The following is a 25659-nucleotide window of genomic DNA, read 5'->3' as shown; positions in this document are numbered from 1 at the left end:
AGCATTTCCCTCACCACCTAATATGTCGGCTCGGGATTCTGAGCAACACAGCGACGGGATGCATTGCCTGGGGATGCTGGGCACAGGCCGCGCCAGCTCTAAAAGATGTCCAATGCGCGATCATGCTTGCTCGACCGCGAGATTCCGACGACGGGACGAGAGTTGCTGTCATTTCCGAGGCACAAGCTCTTGTGACAGCAAATATTACCGGCCTAATGAACCCGCCTTGCTGTTCACCTAATCTGATATCATGGAAGCCCAGAGACGGGACGAAATTTGCTGCCAACCTGGAAACACGAGTCGAGGCCGTGGGACTTGTCAAATTCGCGAGGGAACAGAACAAACTCCATTTTCAAGTGCCCCAAGAGACCATGCACTGCTGGTCGAACTCGCTGATGCGATGACGATCCCACGGACAGACCATGAATGTCAGTCTTGGCCGTATGAGACAAGGTTGCAGTCCGAGAGAGGACCCAACGAGGGCTTTATAGACGACCGAGCTGGGGCCACGCACTGCAGCCTCGCCAAAGAGTGTTGAATGGGCCTCTGCACATAATTCCAACGCCGACCGTCGATTGAGCTTGTCCCAGGCATCCCACGATCGAAACCCTCAGCCCCTCTTCACCAGAACATCATGTTACAGCAGTGCACCAGCCCAAATCCCGTATATAAAAGCCTTCGTTGTGCCGGCTCAAGAGACGACATGGTAATTGCAACCAAGACTGACATTCACACCCTCTTCGGGTGGGGATTGTCACAACTCCCCCGACATCAGGCGTGGGGAATCGGGAAGACTCAGCAAGAAGAGGATTCTTGGGAAGCAAATGACACGCTTGTGAGTACGCTGTGAGGTGTGTTGAGGCTGATGATAGTGGTATCGAGAGACAGGGCGAAAGTTGTTGTCATCTTGGACCGAACACACACTCGGCACTTCTGCAATTTCGGCAGGAGCAGAAACGCACTCATCAGACTATACTCCAAGAGCTAGGCTCTGGAGAAGTTGTCAACATCTCGCTGGATTATGACGTCCTAGCGAAGGAAGAGTGTATGTCAATCTTGGAATGCTGGATTTCGAACCGGCGCAAGGTGGCCTTTTATAGACCGAAATCCGAGATCCTGCTCGCCGGAAGATCCAGCGCAGACAAGAGTAGCAAGTGGTTGGTAAAGGCATGCCAATCAAGACTCAGTAAGCAGAATAGAGGTCTCAATCCTTCAACTACGAGATCACCCCGTCATGTATTGCTTCGTCATCCCAAGGAGGGCCTCTTGCTCTTGTTTGCCCCTCCGAGCGAGCGCCGCCTTTTCGAGTTCATCTCCCGCAACAACGTATCGCAGTTGGCTGTACCTGTAGATGAGGCGGCCAGTTGGGAAGCCGTCCCCAGCTCTCAAATTGTCAGTCTATAAATGACCTCTTCCACCCTCCTCTCTCGAAAACGGCGTCTCACGGCAATGTTTTCACGTTCCAGCCTTAGCCAGCTTGCGACCAAGACACGATTTCTCACCGGTCGGGCTAAACCCCTCCCACCTTCTCTCGAAAACGGCGTCTCACGACAACGTTTTCATGTTCCAGCCTTAGCCAGTTTGCGATAACCCGTCTCGAGTACATTTAGAATGACAGCAAATTTCATCCCATCATCGAATACGCTCTAGAGACGGGACGAACTTTGTTGTCATCTTGAGAGCATAGAGACCTGTTGTGTTTCGGTAGCCGTAGGCAGGCCATTTGTGGGATTTGGTCAGCCGGGCCAGTTAAAAGACGGACACAAGGAAGTGTGTGTTTGGCCAACCGGCGAGAAACCACGAGGGATTTTTGGTTGAAAAACGGCTTCTCCGAGTGTGTGGTTGTGGAGTCAGAACTGGCGCAGGGAGGATTTTATAGAAGGTACATCCGGGTTCGAGAAACCGCGAGGGATCTTTGGTTGAAAAACGGCTTCTCCGAGTGTGTGGTTGTGGAGTCAGAACTGGCGCAGGGAGGATTTTATAGAAGGTACATCCGGGTTCGAGAAACCGCGAGGGATCTTTGGTTGAAAAACGGCTTCTCCGAGCGCGTGGTTGTGGGGTCAGAACTGGCGCAGGGGGCCTTTTAATAGAAGGCACATCCGGGTTCGCCTCGGAAAACTTCCCAAAAGGAGATTTGAGTTCATCATAGAGACCTTCTGATTGAGGCTCCGGTGCTGTTGCTTTACAGACAGGGCAGGGGTTCTGGTTGCAGGGCAGTGATCTGTGGAGGATGCTCGAAACCGCAGACGGTGTCGAAATCATGGTTGGAAGACGCTGCCTGTTGATGATGTTCCGAATCGCGGCAGGTAATCGCGTGTAATATCCTCGACTGAGGTCGATCAGTATGACTGTTCGACGCTGGGATTCTGCCAATGAATGATTGGTCACCCTTGTGGGCGGATGCAAACTCCTTCATACTGCTTCTTGGATGAACAAGGTCTCGTCGTGAGTGGGTGGCAGTCGTTGCAAATATTGCAGCCCAGCTTGGCCAGCGTGGTTTCGTGCTGCGACATCCTGAGCTGAGATATATCGTTCCATGTGCCGCCTTGGTAGGTGAGCTCATCGCCCTTCTGTCTATTGTTGTATGTGGCTTGCTTCGAGCTGAAGAGGCAGCCGTAGTGGGGTTCAGCTTCGGACCGAGGACAATGAATACGTTTACTCATCTTCGCCAGATGACAGGACCTATTGTGTTTCACCATTTGCGAACCAAGAAGCATGAACCGAGTATCGTTCAAGCGCAAACCCGTTTGCTCATGTAGCTCGAGACCCCCCACAAGAACATGGGGCCGATGGCGGAGACGGGAACATGGTTTGGCTCCTCTGGCCAATCTCTCGCTCCGGACTTGGAGGTAAAGATTCATGGTGGAGGCAACATGATCTGCCAACAGACTCCAGTCAAGGTCATGATACTTCTGTGGGTGGCGGAAATGCTTGTACATCATGAATGGGAGTTTTGTAGCCTTTGAGAGATCCGCTGTTGAAAGATGCCGTGTCTTGTGAAAAAGGGTGTATATCCTGGCTTGCCCGAAACTTTTGGCTTTCCTTGCGAGAGATGACAACACCCCAACTTCGGTTCTTGACTCTGCTTGAATGTCGTAAGTGGAAGTTTCGTAAACTTCGATAGCTCTCTGCGCATCCAGAGATAAAGAGTTCTTTGATAATCTCCTTTCTCATGCTGCCCTTTGCCGAAGTGGCTTGCTCTATCAAAGGTTGCTTAGACTCGGGACAATTGAGACAGACTTGGGTAGGTGCTTACGAATGACCTTGCCTTCGGCATGGAGCTGGCAATGACGGATTGGGTTTTCCTCCTCAATGTGGCCGGTACCAGCCCGCACCATTGAATGATCCTGCCTTCGGCATGGAGTTGGCAATGATCTGTTGAGGCGTGGAATCATACTGCATCTGGAAAGAGACCTTTGGCGAAGAAGCCAAAGCCATCATCGTATCATTGGTCCGAAGAAGTTGGAAACGGGAAAGGTCGTTTATATTGCGTATTGCCACTCTACAACATGTCCCGTGCAAGGTCATCGTCTGTGGAGAAGCCGGCCAGAGCATGGAACAGCAATTTCTTACAACGTTGCAGCCGGCGGTCGAGCACGTCCTCTCGATTAGAGATCACCAACAACTCCCCTCGCAGATTGACAACTTTCAGCAATCCCTTGAGAGCTAGCAAGGGATCCTTACCAGCTCGATCGCAGTCAGTTTGAGGGACTGGTCGTTGGGGAGCTGGGAAAATCAGAATGTCCAGTCGCTCAGCTGAACATTCAGCGCTGAATGCGGCCCCAAGTCTCGCCTCCGATCCTGGCTCCGGATCCGAATTTGGTTGGGAGAATCGCCGAGACGGCTTGGGTTCTCCTCGATGTGGCCGTGCCGGTATGCGCCACCTAAACACATGCCCTCAAGATACCCTCTCCTTGTATTCCAGAGCGTATTCCAGAGCTCTCAGCAAGCAGTTGTACAGCCGGTCTTTGCCTGGGAACTCGTCCACAACTACCGTCGTAGTTAGCTCAAGGTTGTGACTTCACTTGCTCCCATGGAATGGTACTCACAAGAATGCCTCCACGTCTCTCGTTCGGCCAGAAAAGTGTGGTAAATTGGAGGAACTTTGGGATCAGAGCGTGCTTATTTCGCCGCAATGTCAGGCTTGGCAATATTACCTAATTTCGGGTATTGATCCGGATTAATACCAGAATCGTAAGGTATCAATACTATTAATACCGGTATTAATCCTAAGCGAGCTAATCCTAGTATATTTGAGATTCTTGGTGTTTTTGATACTTTGAGAGGACTATTTATATTAAAGGTACTATCTAAAAGATTGCAAACCCTCGTACGGCCTCTATAAAGTATAAGTAAGGCCATAAATACCCCTTATTAAGTAATTATACGTAATGCAGCTGCCCTACCAGTTCCACGAGGGATCTTTCTCACAGCACCACGTTGAGTAAGGCGTCCTCCCTTTCCACGACCACCACTGCTAGCTCCTCCACGTCCTCCTCCACGTCCTCCTCCACGTCCTCCACGTCCTCCACGTCCTCTAGTGCCAATATCTCCATCGCTACTCTCACTCTCAGTATCCCCTCCCCAAGTACAAGTAGCAGCATGGTCCGGCCACTTGCAATTACCACAGCAGTTATTCCATTGACCCATAATCCGGCGGCACTCAGGGAAAATGGTATTATTAAGGCCCGTACGAGCACAAGAACGGCAAGGAGTGGCTGTCATATTAGCTCCTCTACGCTAAATGAGAATCGCATTAATATATAACTGGCACTGAGTCATAACTTGACTAATTGCGATACGATTGGGGTTAATAAGGACGTTTTGGCCAGGAAGAGCAAGAGCTTGGTTCTGGAGGTTATTATAACACTTGAATCTAGTTAGCTTAAGCCCTCTCGTACGAGAAGAATTACTTACAAATCCAGCTAGCTACTAGCCCGCAACCACCATTATCCACTGGCCTTGAGGAAGAGCTTGGCCTGTACTAAGAGCAAAGGCATTACCTACAAGGTTAACGAAAGGAACAAGTCTAGCAGGTTAATAGTTATACGAGTAGCTAAGCTTAAGAGACTTACTGCTGGTTTGGATTGGCAGGTATAGGAGGGCCAGGAGCAGGCAAGGCAGGGGGATTACTACCAGGAGCAGGATTATTTAATATTATATAAGATATTAACATCGTACGAGAGATCAGGTTATTAGTATTAATGTTAATAAAGGAAGAAGGCAGAAGGTAAAGATAAAGGGTCCTTCCTAAATAGTTAAAATTAGCCTAGGGAAAAAAATTTAGGAAATTTTAGAAATTTAGGAAATTTCTAAAAGAATCTAAGATCATATAAGAGCCTTAAAATACATAATTCTTATTGGTTCTCCCTTTAAACTAGCTAGTCTCAAAGAAGATATCTAGAATTCCGCTTCTTTTCTAGTGCTTTAAGCACTCTCTCATCTCAATAGTCTCTGCTTCCATTTATACTCTATCCCAGGCTACCGTACGACGACCTCCTGAAAAGACTCTCTCTGGCTCATTGCTCATTAGTGGGATTAAGAGAATATTAATAGCCATAATCTTGATACTACCATGCAAGGGCTCCCCTTTTTCCAGGATCATACGAGTCTTGTGAGTTATAGTCCTTATACTCGTCCTTACTTGCTGGCCTAGTAACTATACGAAGAGATAAGGCAATCTTATTAAAGGGATCCATCTCTGGTATATCTTGAGAGGGATTACCGTACGAGAAAGGCATATGGGAAGGTAAGGGCATAGCTGCCTCTTCTCTATACTTCTCCCAGAGTGCCTTTACGCTTGCTAAAATCGGCTTTGCCCACTTCTTTAGCTAGTAAACCTCAATATATCTCTTATAATTACCAGGATTTAAGATCAAAGCAGTAGCGTAAATGGGAGAGAGATTAGTCTTAGTATAGTACTTATTAAGAATAGTATGTACTATATTAAGCCGGCTAAGGAAGTCCTGGCTTTCTTGATCTCTTTTCTTTTTATATTTGGCCTATTATATTATATATTAGTAAGGTAAAGAAAGAGAGAAAAGAAGAGAAAAGAAGAAGTATAACTTATAATCTCGGTTTAAATATATTTAATTAATATATCCATTATAAAGAGCATATAATTAATGGATATAGAGTCTCCCTTAGTAAAGAGAGTAGCTCATATAAAGAGGTAAAGAAAGTCTCGAATCATACGAAGCCTTCCCCACTTCTTGAAGCTCAAGATATTATCCTCAAGCTCCTCTTTATAAGCCTGGTAATAGGCCTCAATATAGGGCCTCAAGAATAAGAGAATATCAAGTATCTTATACTAGCTATTTTACCTCGTATGATTATCTATAGGAACCAGCCTTCCTATAAGCTTGACAAATTATACTATTCTACTAGCAGATCTACGGATATGAACCACAATATTATACCCCTTACCAAGCGGTCCCAAGAGCCTAAACTTAGCTCTTATTGCCTCCTTATCCGTATACTCTTCTCGCTTCTCTTAATTATCGTATGACTTAAGGGCTTCTAATTCCACCACGCCTGTAAACAAGAAGGCTTGTACTATTAAATTAATAATATGGCCAATATAGCGAATTCGCATTTGTACTATGTTCCATTCCAAGCTAAACTCTTGCTTCTAGTAAAGTTAAATAGCCCGGCAAAGAGTATTATTAGAAGAGGCATTATTAGCTATAATAGCCCCAAGCTTTCGTACGATGCCATAGTCCTGAAAGACTAGAAGAAGGACTATAAACTGGTTTTCCCCGGAATGGCCACCTACTTGCTTGAGAGCAAGAAGGGCCTTTTGTCTCTTTGAGTCGTACGAAGTAAAGTGGGCACAGATTACTAAGAGAAGATATCGGTTTGGAGAGGTCCAGATATCGAGAGAAATATGTATCCGTAAGAGTGCTAATTAGACAGCCTTTCGTATAATATCCTTATGTCTTGCCCAAGCCTCCTTGACCTTATTAGAAACTCTAGAGTGAGAGGTAGTAATCTTGCCCTCACATGCCTGGTTTAGTACTTAGCAAAAGGTATGAAACTCTGGCTATTTAACCGTAGTATATAAGAGATTTCGTATAATAATCAGAGAAATCAGAGCTTCTGTAAGGACTATTATATTAAGAGAAGCCTCAAGGATCTCCAAATCGAACTCCTTAGCCTCACTAGTAGCCTTAGCTTGGTGATATAGCTATCTAAGTTACTTCTTTACTGCTTCTTGAGTCTTACTTAGAGCCTTCTCTATTATAATCTCAGGGTAGTGCTTCTTGATATGTTTTGCCATATTTCCTGAGCTTGTACTACCGTACGGCGGCGGAATTTCACCTCGTATGCAGTAAAGGCAATAAAGAAAGGACTGAATCTCATCTTGGTGGGGTTGCCGGCAGTGGGCCCAAGTAGGGGATCGCTTCTTGCTATGGGCTGGATCGGATGTAACTGACTCTATTGTAAGTAATGGTATAAGGGACTCGTCTGGTTCAAGTAAAGAAGACATTTTGAGGATATACTTTAGAGAAAGTCGTCGTACGAGGAGGGAAAAGGTAAGGAAGGAGGGGAGTAAAGCATGGCGGGGTAGAAAGGCGGTGAGAGCTCGCTTAGTATCAATACCAATCGATCCAGTATTGATCCCTGTAATACTGACTAATACCGGGTGGTATTAATACGGTATTGATACCTCAGGTATCATTGCCAAGCCTGCGCAATGTGGTAGCTGTGGTAATAATCGCTACTTTCTTGAAGCTGGCAAGAAGAGCATATTGTTAGTTTTGACCGTCTCAATAATTCAAAGGTCAAAGGTGAAGCAGGAAGTGGAGACTCGAGACTGGGAGAAAAGCTTACATGGAGGCTTGCTGAAGAGCTTTCCGGCCCATGGCCTCAATCTGGGACGGGTATCTCACCCCCATCACCGTGTGTCGTTGTTCTGCCTGCCGTCGAACTCCGAGGTTGTCAGGTGTTGGTCGAGTTTGGAATGTGCTCTTATTGAGTGTCAGCCAGAACTTGGAGAATTGCTGACCAGCCTCACCCGAATGCACTAGTGACAGCTGCTGCAGGTCACTTCGCTTGACGGGTGGTGACGTAACGAAGGGAGTTCTGCTTGTTTTCTTGGTGAGGACGTGGCTGAAACGAGCTGATGGTGATATTTCGTGGAAAGGGGATTGAGTGAATCCTGCAGCGGGTCATTGCCGGATGCAGCAGGTTCCAAGTCAACACTGCATTATGTTTTTGAAAGCGAAGAGACTGATTCGTATGCATTTCGAGATTGGGCATCGGGATGAAGTGGTTGGTGGTGTGGCCCTTGTTTGGGTCGCCGATTCTTACACCAAGAGTTTTGCGAACCTGCTTTGGAACTGACCAATGAAGCCACTACGACAGTGCGAATTCCGAAGAGGCAGGTTGATGACGAGATTGTGAGTTTAACGACGCATTTTCATTGAGCCAACACGGGGGGATGGAAGAATAATTCGGGATTTATATGAATGCAATGAAGCAAGCTTTCCATCAGCCTCGTGCTTCATATCGCGTTCGGTGGCTCTCTGCGGCCGGAGATCTGGTATTATCAACACTTCTCCACCTCCTGCCTGTCTTCCTGCTGCTCCTGTCGCAGATCTGGACATTCTTGTTGCGCGGGAATCGTGGAAGGAAGGCGTGGACAACTCGAGGTCGGACGCTTCGGGAGGGATGAATTGAGACGTGTAGGCCTGCAGTGTTATTCGGTCATTAATTATTCATCAAGGTAAAGCTGTGAGCGTTTCGGGGCGTACCTTAGCCATCTATCGATGTATTTGGGGTTGAAATGTTGTTCCAGGATTCGGATCTCGGCAACGCCATTTCAAACCCTTATTTTCTTCACTCTCAACACTCTTCTCCTCCAATTGATCTTATAAAAACACCTCCAAGTCTGCCGCAAAAATAACTCGCGCATGTTGAACGGCATCAAAAGTACTAGAAACACATTGCAAGTGCACATTGTTCCTTCTCAACGCTTAAATGGAAAATCATCGAGCTCTTCTTCTGCACCTGATTTCTACATTTATTCAGCAGCATTGTCCGTGCTTTGCCCACGAAGATTTGGAGCAGGCTGCACAACAAAACGGTGCCATCCGGGACAAGGACTTTGCCTGTGAAGGTTTGTCGCGGAAGACAGGAAAGCAGTTGGTCGTACCGAGGAGCAAACTCGAAGATAAACACGACGGTAGCAGACTAGAGGGCAAAGACGACGGGAGCATAGAATGGGAGACCAGTTGCCGTACCGAGGAGCAAACTCGGGGACAAACACGATGGCAGCTGGGCCAAGGGCTTTTCCTACGATATCTGGCGTGCCAACCGCTTCCAATGGCGAAAGAACGAAGCAGCAGTCTTCATCTGCGACGTATGGACGAGACTCTGTAGCCAGGCAAACACAACCCCAAACAACCCTTTTGGCTACCTGGCAATGGTGACCCGTCTTCTCGTTGGAATTCCACCAGTTTGACCTATCGCGCTGCATTTCTACACACCTCCTTCTGACTGCCGTTGCGAATAACTCATTGCAAGCCTCGGCAGAGTCAGTCGGTCCCGTGAACCTATGCGCAAGGTTTTACGCCAAAACTGGCATCCAAATACGGATAGTATTGACAACTCGAATGTGCTGCACTCGAGGCCCTGTGCCAAAAACGCTCGGAGAGATGGCGGAATTGAGAGACGGAAGAATGGTGTTCATTTTGTGAAAATCTCCCAAGTTGCCACGACCCCGGTACCGCATAGTCTTGCCAATGGCCCTCTCTGTACATCTCTCCAAGCGATCGAACGCTGATTAGTGGGTGATTTTCAATGTTCAGGGCGGAGAAAAGCGGTTTTCCATCTCCAGTCGTTCGATTCGTGACTCCCACTCCAATCTACTTGTCCGTCTGTCCTCTGAGAGGCTCTGAGGGGTTCCATGATGCCTCCAGTGTGTATCTCGAGCTGTTGTCCGCAGAAAGGAAGTTGGGAGGTGTTAGTTCCTTCGGTGCATCAGGAATTGTGTCGTCTCGAACCCCGGTCCAGCGTTTGTGCAGCAGCGCGGACGGACTCGCTTGTACCAGAATCAAGACGCGGCCCTTGCGGGAATGTAAGAAGATTCTGGATTGATTCCTGCCTTTTGCTGGTGCAGTGAGGAAGCTTCAGATGCAGAATGACTAATCGTGGGCCGCCTCATCTTCAAAGAAAGGGGTCGCCCCTATTCCCAGCATCTTCCACCTCCTCGTAGAACTGCAGTGAATCTCGAAGTCCAGGTGTCTCTGATAATAAATAATCCGATGTCGATGCTCGCTCCGGTCCAACAAGCTGGTTGCCGTCGCCACAAGAAAACCACGTGACGCACGAAATCTCGGCTCGCGAACATTATCCTCGCGACTGCGGCAACAGAACCTTTCCTCCTCAGATCTCGTCCGAATACGCAGGTTGGTGTCTCTGGAGCCATCCAGACCACTGCGAGTAAGTTTGACACCTTTAATCAATCCTCTGAGGAACTATCACATTCCCCAAGCACGCGCACGCAGATTCCAGTCGCCATGCGGCTTGTTTACACCCCCTACTGCGGTCTGGAGTCGCGACGACCGACCCCTCGACCGACACCCCCGATATTGGCAAGAGCGCATTGGACACAAGGAAGGATGGATCAGGTATGGAGCAATGGAGCTTCTACAGCTGTCTGGGCATGTAGTCCATGCTCACAGCGGGGAGCGCTGTCGTGGCAGTCGCCTGATCTCAGGCTGCCTTCAACCGCGCGCGAACAAGTAACCTGCGTGCAGAGGTTATTTCCTGGGGCTTTTGGAACTTCCAACAAGCTCTGGAAGTGCTCGCTGGACTTCAGGCACGTTCGCAAGTCGGGTTTGGAGGCCGTTGGCCTGGGTGCCATCTTCGGTTCATCTTTGGAATTCGAGCACGTGATTTCGAGGAGTCAGCCAGCGCTGCACTCACAGCTTGTTCCAAGTTGGAGCAAGGCTTGTGCTAGCCTCAGAGTGGAACAAAGTTTGGATGCTTGTTGTTGGAGCTTGGGTATCGTGTTCGCTGCATTCCAGGCTGGACGTGCACTTGCTCACGTCTTGAGCTTCCTGCCTTGGCATTTGTGATGGAGTCTGTCTCAACCTTCGTGGAGTATCTTTAAAGTTCTCCATCTCCCAGAGCTTTGCATTGCGTCCACTTGGGCCGCCTCGATGTCTTGATGTTGCGTTCGTGATGGAGTCTGTGTGAACCTTCGTGGAGTATCTTTAAAGTTCTCCATCTCCCCAGAGCTTTGGGTTGCTTCGATGTCTTGATGTCTGCATTGGAGTCTTCAAGTTTGTCCCACTTGGGATTCTTGGTTCCTCTCGGCCTTCATCTACACTTTACATCCTTTGCTCATCACCTGCATCCTTTATCAGATCCTTGAACGCCCCCAAGCTCCATCAAATCAACAAACATCCACTTGGAACATTTCTTTACGTCGTTCTCCTTACGTCTTCCCTTTTGTCCTCACCCCCTCACGCCACGGCTACCACTTGGAGACTGAACGTTTGCTAACTGTTGCATTTCACAGGCATTATTCTGTTGCGAGATCAGGCTAGGATCCGGCCGCTAAACCGGTAACATCTTCTGCTTCGGCAGTCGTAGGCCCCTTCGTCCGCTTTCGGTGGTCTTCCCTCGGGAAGTACTGCTGGGGTGTCCAGTTCGCTTGTCGGGCTGTACACCCATCAAACAATCTTGCGTGTCAATCTCCGGATTGCACGTGTGCGAGTTGGACTCGCCATCTTCTTTTACCTTCTCCGATTCGGTCTCACGACTAAATCGGTCCGCAACCAAAGTGCTACTCTCTCGAGAGTTAGTGCTAGAGTGTCTCTTGAAGCTTGTCTTCTTGAAACACTCGTTCTCCACTCTTCGGTGTAGGTCTTAATTGACTCTGCACCAGGCAAATTGGATTTGCCATCTTCTTCAAATTTCTCTGTAGATCTTAACTGATTCTACAGATCAAAATGGCCTCCCAGCCAACCAACCCTCCCCCTGCCAAAGAGCAGGGACAAGGCCAAGGCCAAGGCCCAGCACCTGCTGGTCTCTTTGGTGCTGGCCTCGCTCCGCCTCCTCCTCCTCCGGCCCAGCCTCAGGGACAAGGCCCTGCTCCTACCCCCGGCCCTGCCCCTGCCCCTGCCCCTGCCCCTGCCCCTGGACTCTTCGGTGCTGGTTTTGCTGTTGACAGCGAAACTGTCACGACTGGTCCAGTCGAAGGCTTCCGCATTCAGAAGCGCAAGGCTGAGGACGGAACCAACGCTGCACGTACGAGACAGCGCAAGCAGGATGCGGCATTGACTAGGGCCTTGATCGAGTATCAGACCTTCACCACTGATGCGACTTCGAAGCCACGAGGCAAGGATTTCCCTCGCGGTACCGTGATGAAGACGTACAATGCTCACAAGGCGCACCCGTTCGTGGTTATGCCTCAGACGCCAGTAGGCGGTGCCGCGGCGGTGACCAGCGTCTTCACGGATTGGAAGACCTGGTTCAACTTCGACAGCCAGAACCCGTCTCTTGTCCTGTCCAATGGTGACCATCAGATCCACATCCGTGGAGCTGTCAACTTCATGGACAACAAGAAGGAGGACGGAGACTTCATCTTCTATAAGGATGACATCGCACACAAGGATCTTTCTCGCATGAACATCAAGGCCAAGCTCAAGAACGTAGGAAATCTCGATGTGTCGGATGATGATGCTCAGAAGCTCCTCGACTTCGCGCAGCCAGGTCCGGGGGCCGGCAAGAACGCGCCAAAGGTTGAAACTGGGCTGCACCTGACGTGCTTCCGCATGAAGAAGAACAAGAAGGTCCAGGTCTCATACACCGGCCCACGACCACAGCCAGCTCTGATCATGGCTACCGAAGTTCACAAGCTGGTGGAGTTGCTCGACAAGACGACTCCGGTCTTCATCCTGCTGCGCCAGTCTCGGTTTGTCCTGAGCGACGTTGACGCAAACTGGTACAACCGAATCCGCTGTGTCGTACGCAAAGGCCTCCTTCCTTTCTACAAGGACATCGTCCGCCAGGTTATCAACTTCCAATTCGAGGATTGGATCAAGAACCCGGAGAAGCCTCTCGCCCACCAACCTTGGATGCAGCTGAAGACGCAAAAGCAAGATGGCACCTTCGCAGAGTATGCCTCTCATCCCGGCAAGCGCCTCTTCAGCGACATGAAGGAGTGGGAGACGATCCTCAGCGTTGCTCTTATTCACGAAATCGAGTACGAGAATATGTGCAACAAGGCGACCTTCAGCCACACGATGGAGCACGAGGCCCAGGTGATCCACAAGTCTGGAAAATACATTCAGATGGCCGTCTCCGTCAAGCGTCACCCAACGGTACCGACTCCGACCTTCCCCCCAGGTTCGCGATTCACCCTCTCCAAAGGCTCTACTTGGATCGACAAGCCTGCAGCTGGTGATGATGAGGAGATGGAGGATGCTCCAGCACCACCGCCGCCACCAGCAGCAGCGGCTGAGGAGGATGATGAGATGGTTGATGCCCCTGCTCAGTCCAGTGACGGCCGAGTGTTCACGCCAGGGCCGCAACCAAAACCTCTGGGAGACATCTTGGTCAAGAAGCCGGCCAACCAACGCCTCCGCAAGCAAGCAGCAGCAGCAGCAGCAGCAGAACTAGCAGCAGCAGCGTCCGTCCGCTTGCCCAAGTCCCGCTCCCCTTCACCCTCAGTTGAGGAGGTCGAGGACGAGTCCCTGGGGAAGGGTGACCAGCTGGAGGCTGACCAGCTCGAGGCTGACCAAGTCAAGCTGACCAAGTCAAGCTGACCAAGGAACTGTCGGCTTTCCAGATGAAGGAGAAGAAGGAGTTCCGGAAGCCCGAGCCAGTCAAGCCCACCGAGCCATCCCCGGGAGAGCCTGCTGGAGAGGACGAGGAGATGGCAGACGTTGGTGAGACACTGCCAGTCAACCGCCGACGCTGGAAAGCCAAGTCAATCAGCAAGGAGACCAACCGAAGCTTCGTTCTTTCCTTCGTGGTAGACAAGCATGAGGTGGCCGAGTTCAAGAACGGCCAGATCTACAACGTCACCCTGGAGGCGCAGCGAAATGTCCTCCCCAGCAGACGCCAGCTCAACGCCATCGCCCTCATTTCCCAGGGCAGAATTGACGGGGCGAAGAGTGCCGACAACGCGTACAACAACTACCTGAGATCCTTCATTCTTGGGAAGAAGTTGCCGCAGTCTCCTAGCAGAGCTCCAGTTGAGGATCTGAGGCCCGAGGACCGCGAGCTCTTCGACGCCTACGTCGCCACCCTCCGCTTCAATCGGCCTCAGCAGGATTTCTACGACAGCGTGATGAAGTCCCGCGACAATGCCAACATCCTTCAAGGCCCGCCTGGCTGTGGGAAGACGTTTGAGGATGCCAGTGTCGGTGCGTCCTTCTCCATCATCGGCAAGCGAACCGGCTTCTTCTGCCCAACAAACCAGGCATGCGAGGCCACCATGGATGCTCTCGTCGCGGAACGCACCAAGATCGTCAGCCTGGATGCCACGAAGGAGAACAAGATCAAGTACATCTTCTTCCCGACGACCTCGCTCTTCAAGGCGCAACTGAACAGCGCTGATGAAGACATTGAGGGTATCGTCAATGACATCATTGACGACGGCGATACCACGGGCAAGACGGCTACAGACCGTACATGCTCTGGACTCACATCGTCAACCATCAAAAGATCAGAGGCGCCGAGAGCTGGCAGAGTGAGAATGAGCGCAAGTCATCGAAGCTCTGGCTCGAGACCCTCGAGAAGATCCGCAATGGCGAGGAAGTGACCAAGAAGGCGCGCCGATGCTTCCTTCAGGACGCTTGGAAGTTAGCCAAGAGCGTCATCTGTGATCCCTCGATGAAGGTCATCGTGTCAACATGCAGCAACGCAGCCGTGTTGAAGGAGATGGGATTCCAGCCAGACCTGGTCATCATCGACGAATCGGCCTTCGGCACCGAAGCAGACAGCACCGTTCCCCTGTCACTGTTTGCTGATCACATCATCTTGTCTGGGGATCACAAGCAGCTGCTTCCGATCGTCAAGTGCCTCCACCATGCTGAATACGCCAACCAGCAAGGGCTCCCGATCTTCGAGCGCGTTCTGAGAAATGGGAACGTTCCGCTCTTCTGCTTGAAGATCAACTACCGCATGCACGAGGAGATCGCCACTCTTCCGGGCGCTCTCAGCTATGGATGGTTGGGCTGCGACCCATCGACCGCGGTGGAGGAGGATGTCTTCCGGTACTTCTCGCACTTTTGGTACTCGGAGGACGCAGAGAAGTGGCGCAACGCTCGCCAGAAGTCCCCCTTCCGCAGCATCAAGGAGACCAAGGGCATCGCAAAGAAGACCATCCGCCGCTTGTTCTTCAACACCAAGGGCTCGAGATCCGCGCACCCCGATGAGTCGACATCCTTCGTCAACTACGGCAACGCGATGGCCATTGTCGAGTATGTGTGCGTGCTGCTTGGACACTGGTCCAAGGTTGATCCATCCAAGGTCAACTTCAAGCAGCTTCAGCCCAGCAGCATCACAGTCGTCACCGGCTACTCCGAGCAGAAGGAGGTCATCGAGAGGCTGCTGAAGATGGCGTTGACACTCCTAGGCTGGAACGAGTTCCCCTCAGTGGTGACCATCGACAGCATCCAAGGAGGCCAGAACGATGTCATCGTCCTCGACATCACGGCAGCCAACGAGCACCACGGATCCTTCATCGGCTTCATCGGCAAGTGGAACCGCACCAACGTCGCTATCACTCGTGCGAAGAAGATCCTCAGCATCTTCGGCAACCTCGACAGCTGGCGCTCCGAACTCTACAACATCGTGGAGATCAACAAGCATAGGAAGTTCGGCTACCTCTGCATGGACGTCCTCGACGGCGATGTCATCGACGTGACTCCGATGTCTGTTGAGAGGATTCCGGCGACCGCAGAAGAGTTCGTGATGGATCCTAGCAACTGGTCGATCGAGATGCCTCACATGGATCCCAAGGAGTGCAAGCTCAAGGCAAAGGTCGACAAGATCGCTAAGATCTACAAGACATCTCCGAAGGAGCGCGAGAAGTACGAGAAGAACCTTTGGGCAAACCTCCAGGCCATCCTCAAGCAGCGCGACGCTCTCGAAAAGGACTTCAAGGCCAACAAAGAAGTCGCGACCGATCTCTTCCAGGACCCTGTTGGCGAAACCATGGACATTGTGCTCGAGAAGGTAGGAGGCGACGAGGGGAAGCCCAAGCCCGGTCTCGACCTGCCTTCTACGCGCAGCGAGGCCATCGAAGGACCCATCGGCCCGGAGCAGGAGAACGAGGACGGCGAGGACGACATCGATCTGGATGCTGCCATGGCTGGTGAGGAGGGCGCCGACCGATTCTACGATGTTGAGGACGAACGCAACATCCAGGCCCAGGAAGATATCGCGGACCAAATCGCCAAGGACGCTGCGCTGGCCCACCAGGCATACTTGCTGAAGGCCTCAGAAACCGACGCCATGTCCGACGACGACGAGCCCCCGAAGGATCCCGAGAAGGAGGCCCTGAGAAAATCGGATGACCGTCCGGATAACCAGCGATTGGGTGCAGCCCGCCCTCAAGAGACAGAGCCTTCACCGTTTGTTGCCAAGGGAAAATACCGACATCCTCACCAAGGCGAAGGCGATCTCCCGGATCGGTCTCTCGAGCAATCCGACAACCCTCGACAAGGCACCTCGACAAACGATGAGAGGAAGGGAAAGCGTCATGGAGGGAACAACCGTGGGGGCAACCGTGGTCGTGGTGGAGCTGGCGCTGGACGTGGACGTGGCCGTGGTGAACCTCGTGGTGGTGGTCGTGGTGGTCGCGGTGGTTGATCAATGGGGGTCAGGGTGAAGACTGGGTCACATCGGGAGCAGGAGCGGAGGAGCATCCGGGCATGTGGCCAGCAAAAGAGTTAGGAGTCAATCAAATAGGCTTCTCGCTCCAACTCTTGACTTCTCGTGATTTGCCTGTGATGTGATCTGAAACCAGAAAAGAAACCATTGATTATATAAAGCTTTCCCGTCACTATTTCCTATTGTTATATCGAGAAAGTCTAGAAATACCGGGGCCGTTGCGGCTGTTTGCAAAGTTTTTGAGCATTCCAGGGTCAGATGGGTCGAGATCCGGTTCGCCATGGGGTCACTGTGCAGGATGGAAAGGGGCAACAGAGTGAGGTGTAACGACCAGACCCGGTTCCGAGCGCACTTTGAAGCGAAGCAGACGGCAAGGTATCCAGATGCAACAATCCGAAGGCAAGTGCTTGCGGAGACAGGCGCGACATGGGCGTTGACGATGGCAGATTCATGTTGGAACTGAAATATGCAACTGCAGGAAGTGCAAGTGGAGCATGATGGGTGCGCAGAAGTGGCAACATCGACGTGCTCTATCCAAGAAAGAGCCAGCGGTTCGCAGTCTCCACGTTCAATGGCATCGAGATACCTACGATTGCTAGCTCAGCGGTGCAGATTATCCAGCCGGAGCGCTGGTTAGAGAAGTGGGAGGGGGAACGTGGCCATGATCTCAGCATCCTTCGAACTTCAGGCTTGAACTCAGTTCCCCAATCTGCTCGATCAGCTCCGTATTCTGCTCTCTCAACCGCATCATCTCGCCCTGAAGATGGGGCACTGTGGGCCGTGCTGCAGCATATTCTTATTCGAGGTGGCACGACGGCAGATGACCAGAGAAGGCCTGAAATCGGGGCCCCCAATCCTTCCCAACCGGTACGAGAATCTCGGCGCCACCCAGCATGTCTGTCGCATCGGTCCCTCAACGCTCGCATTTTTGGTATGTATAGCGGACGATTGTTGATGCTTGCAGCTTTGTGTTGGTCGCGGAGGGACTCGGTGGTCGTTAAGATGCAGCAGCGAGCGCTCAGCGTCGAGGAATCTTGCTTGGGCGCGCTCCAATCGAGTATGAGAGGGGCGGCAATGTCCTGAAGATGCTGTTAGGATTGAACGTCGTTGTAGGAATTGTGGGAGTTACCTCTGATGTTGTTTGTGCATTGACGAGGATGGAAGTTCTGCAGCCATGCTTTTACCTGCGCCACGCCATGCCCCATCGGGAATTCCTGCAGCTTCCACCCAGGTGGGAACAGAACATTCGAATCTGCATGTAGATATATTTTGCGATGATTCTATCTATATGCAGGTATATCTTCAGTGATTCTATGATTCCTGGCAAGATAGTTCTGAACAGGTCCCCGTTCCCACCAATCGTGGACCTTGTCACGTGCCTCGCTTCTCAGAATGAATTTGACGCGCTCCCCGCGTTCTCTTCCTCTTCCTCTTCATACTATCCATTCTGTGTCGACTGCCGCTTTTCTCGCATCAACACTTGAATGCGATTTCTGCAGCTTGTCTCCGATCCAATACCCCTTCTCTCACTCCTTTGTTTTGTGGCTGCCACTCCCCCGGGAGTGTGTGGTGTCGGGTGTCACAGGTGCTTGTCACTTCGTAACACTCATCCCCCCCTTTTGTGTGTGTAGTTCTCGAACTCACACACTGGCAATTTGGAATTGCCGTCTTCTTTCAAACTTCTCTATCTTCACCGATAGAAACTAGTTGGTCACCACGCCAGCTCATCCCCGCGCAGGTCTTCACTGACTCTGGGCACCACCAATCGCGCAGGTCTTCACTGACTCTGGGCACCACCAGTCGCACAGATCTTCACTGATTCTGGGCACCAGCCGCGCAGGTCTTCACTGACTCTGTGCCACTCCATCTCGCCGAGGCTCCTCGACATTCCCCCTTGCTTGTTAAGCACACGCTTCACAAGCCAAATGGATCCTTTCTCGTTTGTCTTCCCGTGCTCTGGGCCAAGGACGCCAGCCTTGGACGTGAACGGCGAGCCTCTGTGGAAGCTCTACAAGATCGAGGACAAGTACACCCACAACGGGCAGCTTGTCTATGGGATCATGTACTACGAGGAAAAGCCGAGGAGGATGTATGCGGTCAGTACCTCCGGGGTGGAGCTGAAGTACCCTGGTGAGGTGCAAACGTGGGAGAAGCAGTTCGGCAAGGCATGGGAGCGGAGACACGGAGCAAGAGGTTCCAAGATGGGCAACCCTTGGATGTCTGGAGCCAAGCCTCCTTCGACTCCGGCCGGCAATCGAAGAAGCGGCAGCGCAGCCTCCGAGAAGCGCAGCTTTCACGACACACCCGGCAAAGCCAAGCAGGAGCCTCAGGAGGGGAAGAAGAAGACGAATAAAGATGAGGATCCTTATGCCATCAACGACATTCCAATGGGCGACGATGAGGATCTCAGCGACGCCATACCCGAAGACGATGAGGATGTGTTCAGCAACACAGGAACAACTGCGAAGTCCTCGAGATCCAAACCCGGTCCAATGGCACCTCCCCCAAGACCGCTGCCAAAGTTCAAGACGCTCTTGCCCGCAACCTCGGCTGCATTGGTTGATGATGATGACGATATCAAAGACTCTCCGACGCGTCCATCCGTCGGAAATTCACGCAAGTCAGCAACCTCGATCATGCCCAACAGTCCAACGAAAGGGGCATCAAATTTATTGCCGATCCCGATTCGCGCTACTGCCACGTCCCAAGTGGGACAGACAACCTCTACACCGAGTCTTGGTCCTTCAAGCGTTGGCCCAAGAAGTATGGCACCGCCTCCTACATCTTCAAGTGTTGCTTCGATGTCAGGTGCCCGAGGTCGAGGAGGTAGATTTCCAGTCAGCGGATCGAACATTCCGGTTCTCCAATCCCGTCCCGGAGTAGCACCGACTCAAGTGAGCGCGAATAGCACCTCGATCCAGCAAAGTTCAACAAATAGCCAGGCTCTCCCTTCAAGGAATTCCGGTGCACAACGATCGACGGCGGTTCCTTCAAGTCTCGGACGGGTGGGACCGAGTGCTCCTCTCGCGGCATCTTCAAGACCTCAGGCGATGATCCCCGCTCGTCGAACATCACCCATTCCTGCTTCGAACGTGGCACCGATTGCAGCAGCAGCAACATGTACAGAGTCCGATTCGGACGAAGAGCCTCTGCTTCGACGACGGTCCCGCAAGAGTACTAGTCTCGATGTACCTTCCGCTCCAGCTGCAGCAGGACCCAATGCTCGACATTCCAACTCGGACGATGACAGCACTCAAGATGAAGGCAACGCTTCAGGACAGGACGCAAACCGCTCTGGCAATGGAAAGGGGGATTCAGATCAAGAAATGGACGATGCCGGCCTGGACACAATACAACCCCCCGAAGAGGCTACTCCTGGCCAAATTGGAACTGGTGAGTCTGAGGAATCTCCTGCTGATGCCCCAACAGATGCTACTGAAATCCGCGACTCGGACGAGGAAGACGATAAATCGATCGAAAATCTCATCGACGTGGATGGAATGCTCGAAGGCGTCAACCAATTGGCAGAAGCTGCGTATGCAGAGTCACAGATGGAGATGCAGGAAGAGGCAAACGAGGACAACAGCGAAGATGAAGACGAAGAACCTCCAGTAACTCAGGCACGCTTGGACGATGGCACCCTGGTGTACGACGCCTATTCCGAAAAGCTCATTCGAGCTCACGACCAGAGTCTGCATGCCCTAGTTCGGATTGTCATGGATCTTGACGGTATGCCGTGCGATAGATGGGTCAAGAATAGAAAGGACAGCAAGGTATGCGACTACAAGGATCTCAGATTCGTCCTCTGGGTCATGATGATAGGCTGGGATCCTCTGATTCTGAAGCATCTCGTTCATGGCGACATTCCCTCTCAAAATCAGAAAGGTGGAGAGTTATCCAAGAAGCTCAGAGCCTTGAAAAACCTGCCGAAGAATATTGAGACCCCGTCGATTTACATGCAATACCTTGTTGATCTGGATGGAAACGCGCCCCCTCAGAAAGATCTCTTGAAGATCTTGGATTACGCGGAGGATTATGTCCAAGGTTTGAACGATCCGAGCAACAAGACGTCTCATGCCCTGGCTTTGATAGTGGACCAGGCACTCCCATCCAAAGTATGGAACCGAGAAAAGGCAATGAGAGGAGAGAGACGCTACATCGAAGGACGAACTCAAGCGAGGAAGTGCAATGCCTGGATTGCAGCAGCACGACAGTGCCTGGAAGGTCTCTCCCCAGATGAATCCCCAGCTCGACCGTGGGCAGAATGCGGGTATGCCACGCATCCAAACGAGCGCCTTGATCAACATGCCAAGCACACTAGCTCGAACTACTTGATGAACTTGACGGATGCTATCTGCAAGACCAAGTTTCAAGGTAAGTATACTATTTCCCAGTTTGTTGTACACCAGATTATCCACTACACACATGCAATGTACGGTGAGGTACTGGCAAGCCGAATTGGTTTGGTGTATACTAATCAAGGGGGCGGATTTTGCCATTTCCAGGCAGGAGTCAGTCACGCGAGCGTGTCCAAAACAGATACAGGACACTTCTCCAGGAAACAAACGCTAATGTCGAACAATAAGGATTTCCTTCTGAGAACCAACGAGGAGTTTTGCAGGATGCAAGAGAGGACTGAACTTCTCAATGCGTACGCAGATCAGGTTGAGAGCCAGCTGGACGGTATTGGAGAATTGTATGCTATAGCTCAGGTGACTGAAGAATGGGTGACGGCCTTGGAGGAGAGGGAGAAGAAATGTGTAGCGGCAGTCAGAGAGACCGACCCTCTGTTAGCATTTTTGGAGTTCTCTTCCAAGCTCAAAGGAGCAGACGATTAGCTGGGAGAGCCGAGGATTTTGGAGTTGTTTCTTGTGGATGTAATTATATGTACAGTAGTGGAAATCAAAACAATCCTCAAACTCCATTTTCGGGTAACTAAATGATATTCTATGTGAGGGTATAGTCAACATACTGACGAAAAATACCGCGCGGACAAATGTCCCAGAAGCAACCCCAGCGTTCAGTTCGGGAAAATTGTTCCCCATTCTCTGCTCCCGTCGTCCTCCAGTCTGCTCCCATCGTCATTATCCTCGAGTTGCTCCTTAGAACCGCTAACCAGTTTCATCGTTTGCTCCTGGTCTTCCAGCCTTCGCTTCCAAATCTTCGTACGCAAAGTCCTTGGCCCGGCTGGCGTCGTCTTGTCATGCAAGATAGTTATTCACCTTTATTCCTATCTTCTCGCAATACCTCTCAATATCCCACACCCTATCTCGAAACTTTTCCCGCGTCTCGGGGAATCTCAAAGCGTGTTGTCCCTCTTCCTCTAGTGACGTTTGTCTGTTATGAAGCAAGCCGATTTAGATGTAGACCAAACTCCTATTGCGCCGGTAACATTTCTTCGAAAGGATTAACGTATCCAATGTCTGTACATTGCGGACTATAATACCAACATGGAGGTCGATGCCAAGGTAGACACACGAGAAACCGTCGCATCCAATTATGGTATTGAAATTTTGGTAACGGCAGATTGTAACATAGACACGTGAGGTTGACTATCTCTCTTTCCTTCTCGCCTTCTAATACCACCAGCGGTCCATACCTGACTACTAGCGCCAGGCATTACCTGAAGATTGGAACTGAATCCTTGAGAAGGCGTCGCACACTCCAGGCAAGTGTTTCCCCCCTTGCAGCCCTTGCAGACCGCCGCTGACGCTTCTACAGACCAGAGAATACCCTCTTTACAGATTACTCCTTGCGCCCCACAGTTCTGCGACTTTTCTGCAGGAAGGAAGCGTGGTTTGGGAGCCTTGAACGAGTGGAATTCGGCCTAGGGAGCACTGGCAGAGCAATTTGAGGTGGAGATCTGTGCTCGACACGATACGATTCGCGACGCATCCAATGAAAACACGTATTTTCCGGCTCCAACTCTGCGAACAGACCGTGGGAGGCCTATTGGGAGATTTCTGGAATTTGTCAGACCTTCTCTGGTTGCATTCAGACTGACAGGGCAATGTTTGCAATGCCTCACAAACTTGGCAGAAAGAGCCATAACTTGCAAGCTATTCCGGGAGGACTTTTTGGCCCAGGGGTGCTTTTAGGAACTGGGAGCGGGATCCTGGACTCGAGGCGACGCGATTTACATCACATCCCACGAAAACACGCCTTCCCAGAATTCTCTGCACAGCACCGAAGACTGTCCGAGGCAATCCTCCTGTTAATAGCGCCCTTGGCATAACGATCAATGTGAAAGAACAGGTCTCAATTACTACACACGAGCGCACGATCGTAGAGGAGAACATGGGTACCAGAAACTACGAGGAAAAAGACTACGAAACAATTCGGCAGAAGGACAGTCAGATCGAGAGGCTGAATATCCATCTTGCATAACAAAATGAACCAGCCGGGCGAAGGACTTTGCCTATGAGGATGTGGAGCAGAGGGTGGGTGACCAGGTGGCCGTGCTGACGAGCTGACGAGCCAACTCGTAGACTTTGCTTCCGGAGATTTGCAGTAGAGGATGTGCAGTAGAGGATGCAGGACCAGGTGGCCGTATCGCGGGCCCGACTCGAGAAAGACAAAGACGATGAGATCGAAGCAGCTTGAGATAACAAGGAGAAGCTAGGGCATTAATATTAAGAATTGGAGCAGGGTGTGGGTGACTAACTCGAGGGCATTGAGACCGAGAAGCTGAGTAACTATCTTGCACACAAGATAGTGCCGGGTTAAGGACTTTGCGTACCCCACCGGCGACATCCGCCACATGGAAATTCTTGATCAGCGATTCTCTGGAAAATGAACAACGAACTTTGGCTGTCAATTTTGGCATAATTCAGATGATGTCGACTCAAATTGGGAGATGGGAGGCCAATCCCGAACACCGAAGCTGGTATGCCAAAAAGTCAGTCAAATGAGATGCTCGGAGACAAGGGTCGTACAGAAATTGAGCAAAAGCAAGAACCCACCAGTATCCAGCAATCCAAATACTGCGTGCAGGAGGTGCGTTTTACACGGAACTCTCTGGGTCCTGGTGGGAAATTATGGCCCCGTTGTGGTTCCTCTGCCAGTGGCAGACAGGCTCCCAGGTGCGCCTGTAATGCAAGGAAATTTATCCATAAAGACTAGGGTAGCAGCACCAGTCATTTTACCACAACCAACCACCTGGTCTGCTGATACATTCTTTAACAGCTTGGGTTTTGGCAAGGGCAAACGACTATTCACTTCCATTAACTACCACCAGGACGTTGCTGACGATTAACACTTAGTCGCACGGCTTGCACGTGAGCTAAGGGTGAATAGAGATGAAGGCTGAGCCTTAGCCATGAAAGCGTTCAAAATCTTGACCCAGGGCTGACAACTTGGCACCTTTATTTTATAACCAGCCTCCGCAACCTTGCACCCAATCACTGGTTTGAGCAGGTCACCGCCTCCAGCAGTGGGAAGCCGACTCGATGTGGTGGCTGGAAGGGGTTGAAAAGCCGTATTTTTAGCACTTTATTTTGATAGACCGAAGGCATGGCGGTCGCTGAAATTAATACCTTAATGCCTTTGCGTTTCCCAAGTTTATGGTTTGGAGGAGTGAGGTGGTCTCTATTGGTGCAACCATCTCATTACAAGCCACGGTGCTGCGGACTCGTGATGAGTAGACAGATGGTCATCCTGTTGCTCCTGAAAAAGGGAATACAGGAGTTTCTCGCAGAGTTCTGTAGTTGCCCATTACTCTTGGCATCCAAGACTGCTGTGTTCTCGCCTAAGTTGTTGCTTGGCGTCACATACTTCCAACCTATGATGCTGTTCATGTTACCCAAGACATTCGGCAGTGTGGAAAGTTCCGATATATTTGCCCCTGCGGCGCCAATCATCCTTGTGAGTCAGGACAAATCCTTCCAATGTTCCAAGCTTTAGTACCTAAATGTCTTTCACGTTGCGGAATGCTCCAATCTTAGAATATCCAATAGATCCGACTCTGGGGAAACCACTTGGTAGTTTTATGCGCGGTGCTGGTGCCTCCAAATACTCAACCTCAGCGTAGCGACTTTGTGCAGTAGAATAAAGAACCCTTTGATCTCGAGTTCGAGCTGTTTGTATCTCTCTAGTTATCGCCCAAGTAGCATCTTTACTCGTTTCAAGACAATCGTTCAACTTTTCTCTCTTCTGCGGCCCTTCAATAGAAGAGTCACTCGTCCAAACGTTTCCCAATCACTTAGTTTGCTTGGAGTGGTAGTACACTATACGTCGGACGGAAATAAGTCAAAATATTTCAGCTCAGGGGTTGCTAAGATTCCTACAGCACGAATATCCAATCTATACGCCTCTATAAAATAAATGGCGTACGCCTTTTCTTGGCCTCTTGACGGCATATGCCATTCAGGAACGACGTGTGCTATTTAGGAAACCGGCTCGTTTTAGCGAATTGGGCTCCTCGCTTATGCCCAATTAATCAATCGCTCGTACTTCGTATTGACGAACAGGGGGCCCCACATGTCGAGAACAACATATACTTAAATTTAACTACGTCAATTGCAAACAACGCCAATGACTTCTTCAGCTCCCTGGACTCAGCTCAGCTTCAGGATCTCAGTTATCTGAATCAGTGCTTAGTTTAATAAGGTTAATTAGCGAACAACACCAATAGCTTCCCTACTACACCTCGAGGATATTTCTATGCTATACTTTGGAACGCCATTCTCATTCAACATGAAGCTGAGCTCGTGGATGCCAATGTCTCGGCAACCTAGTCATGACATGAGCTGAAATTCGTCATGTGTACAATGGGGTGGCTTTGCTCCGTCTTTTCAAAAAGAA

General features: G+C 50.8%; 4 protein-coding genes across 4 annotated transcripts; 2 read left to right on the top strand and 2 right to left on the bottom strand.

Annotated features, from left to right (window-relative positions):
- Positions 1-1576: 1576 nt before the first annotated feature.
- Positions 1577-2557, bottom strand: K444DRAFT_390391 (uncharacterized protein). The gene has a single exon (XM_024872432.1). It carries the CDS (start codon positions 2260-2262, stop codon positions 1750-1752), a length of 513 nt encoding a protein of 170 aa, XP_024737217.1. The 5' UTR covers positions 2263-2557; the 3' UTR covers positions 1577-1749.
- Positions 2558-11963: 9406 nt separating this feature from the next.
- Positions 11964-16836, top strand: K444DRAFT_629298 (uncharacterized protein; the record flags this gene model as incomplete). The annotated part of the gene is made up of 3 exons (XM_024883037.1): positions 11964-13571; positions 13805-14591; positions 14636-16836. The coding sequence occupies 3 exons, from the start codon at positions 11964-11966 to the stop codon at positions 16834-16836; spliced, it is 4596 nt and encodes a 1531-aa protein (XP_024737216.1).
- A 137-nt stretch (positions 16837-16973) lies between these two features.
- Positions 16974-17491, bottom strand: K444DRAFT_390270 (uncharacterized protein). Its single transcript, XM_024872431.1, has one exon. It carries the CDS (start codon positions 17376-17378, stop codon positions 17112-17114), a length of 267 nt encoding a protein of 88 aa, XP_024737215.1. The 5' UTR covers positions 17379-17491; the 3' UTR covers positions 16974-17111.
- Positions 17492-18350: 859 nt separating this feature from the next.
- Positions 18351-21781, top strand: K444DRAFT_612502 (uncharacterized protein). The gene has a single exon (XM_024880147.1). It carries the CDS (start codon positions 18783-18785, stop codon positions 21693-21695), a length of 2913 nt encoding a protein of 970 aa, XP_024737214.1. The 5' UTR covers positions 18351-18782; the 3' UTR covers positions 21696-21781.
- Positions 21782-25659: the final 3878 nt, after the last annotated feature.

This window comes from Hyaloscypha bicolor, assembly GCF_002865645.1.
Source record: "Hyaloscypha bicolor E unplaced genomic scaffold K444scaffold_60, whole genome shotgun sequence".
Taxonomy (NCBI): domain Eukaryota; kingdom Fungi; phylum Ascomycota; class Leotiomycetes; order Helotiales; family Hyaloscyphaceae; genus Hyaloscypha; species Hyaloscypha bicolor.
Note: the sequence above shows the minus strand (reverse complement) of the source record. Positions and strands in the feature narration are given on the sequence as shown.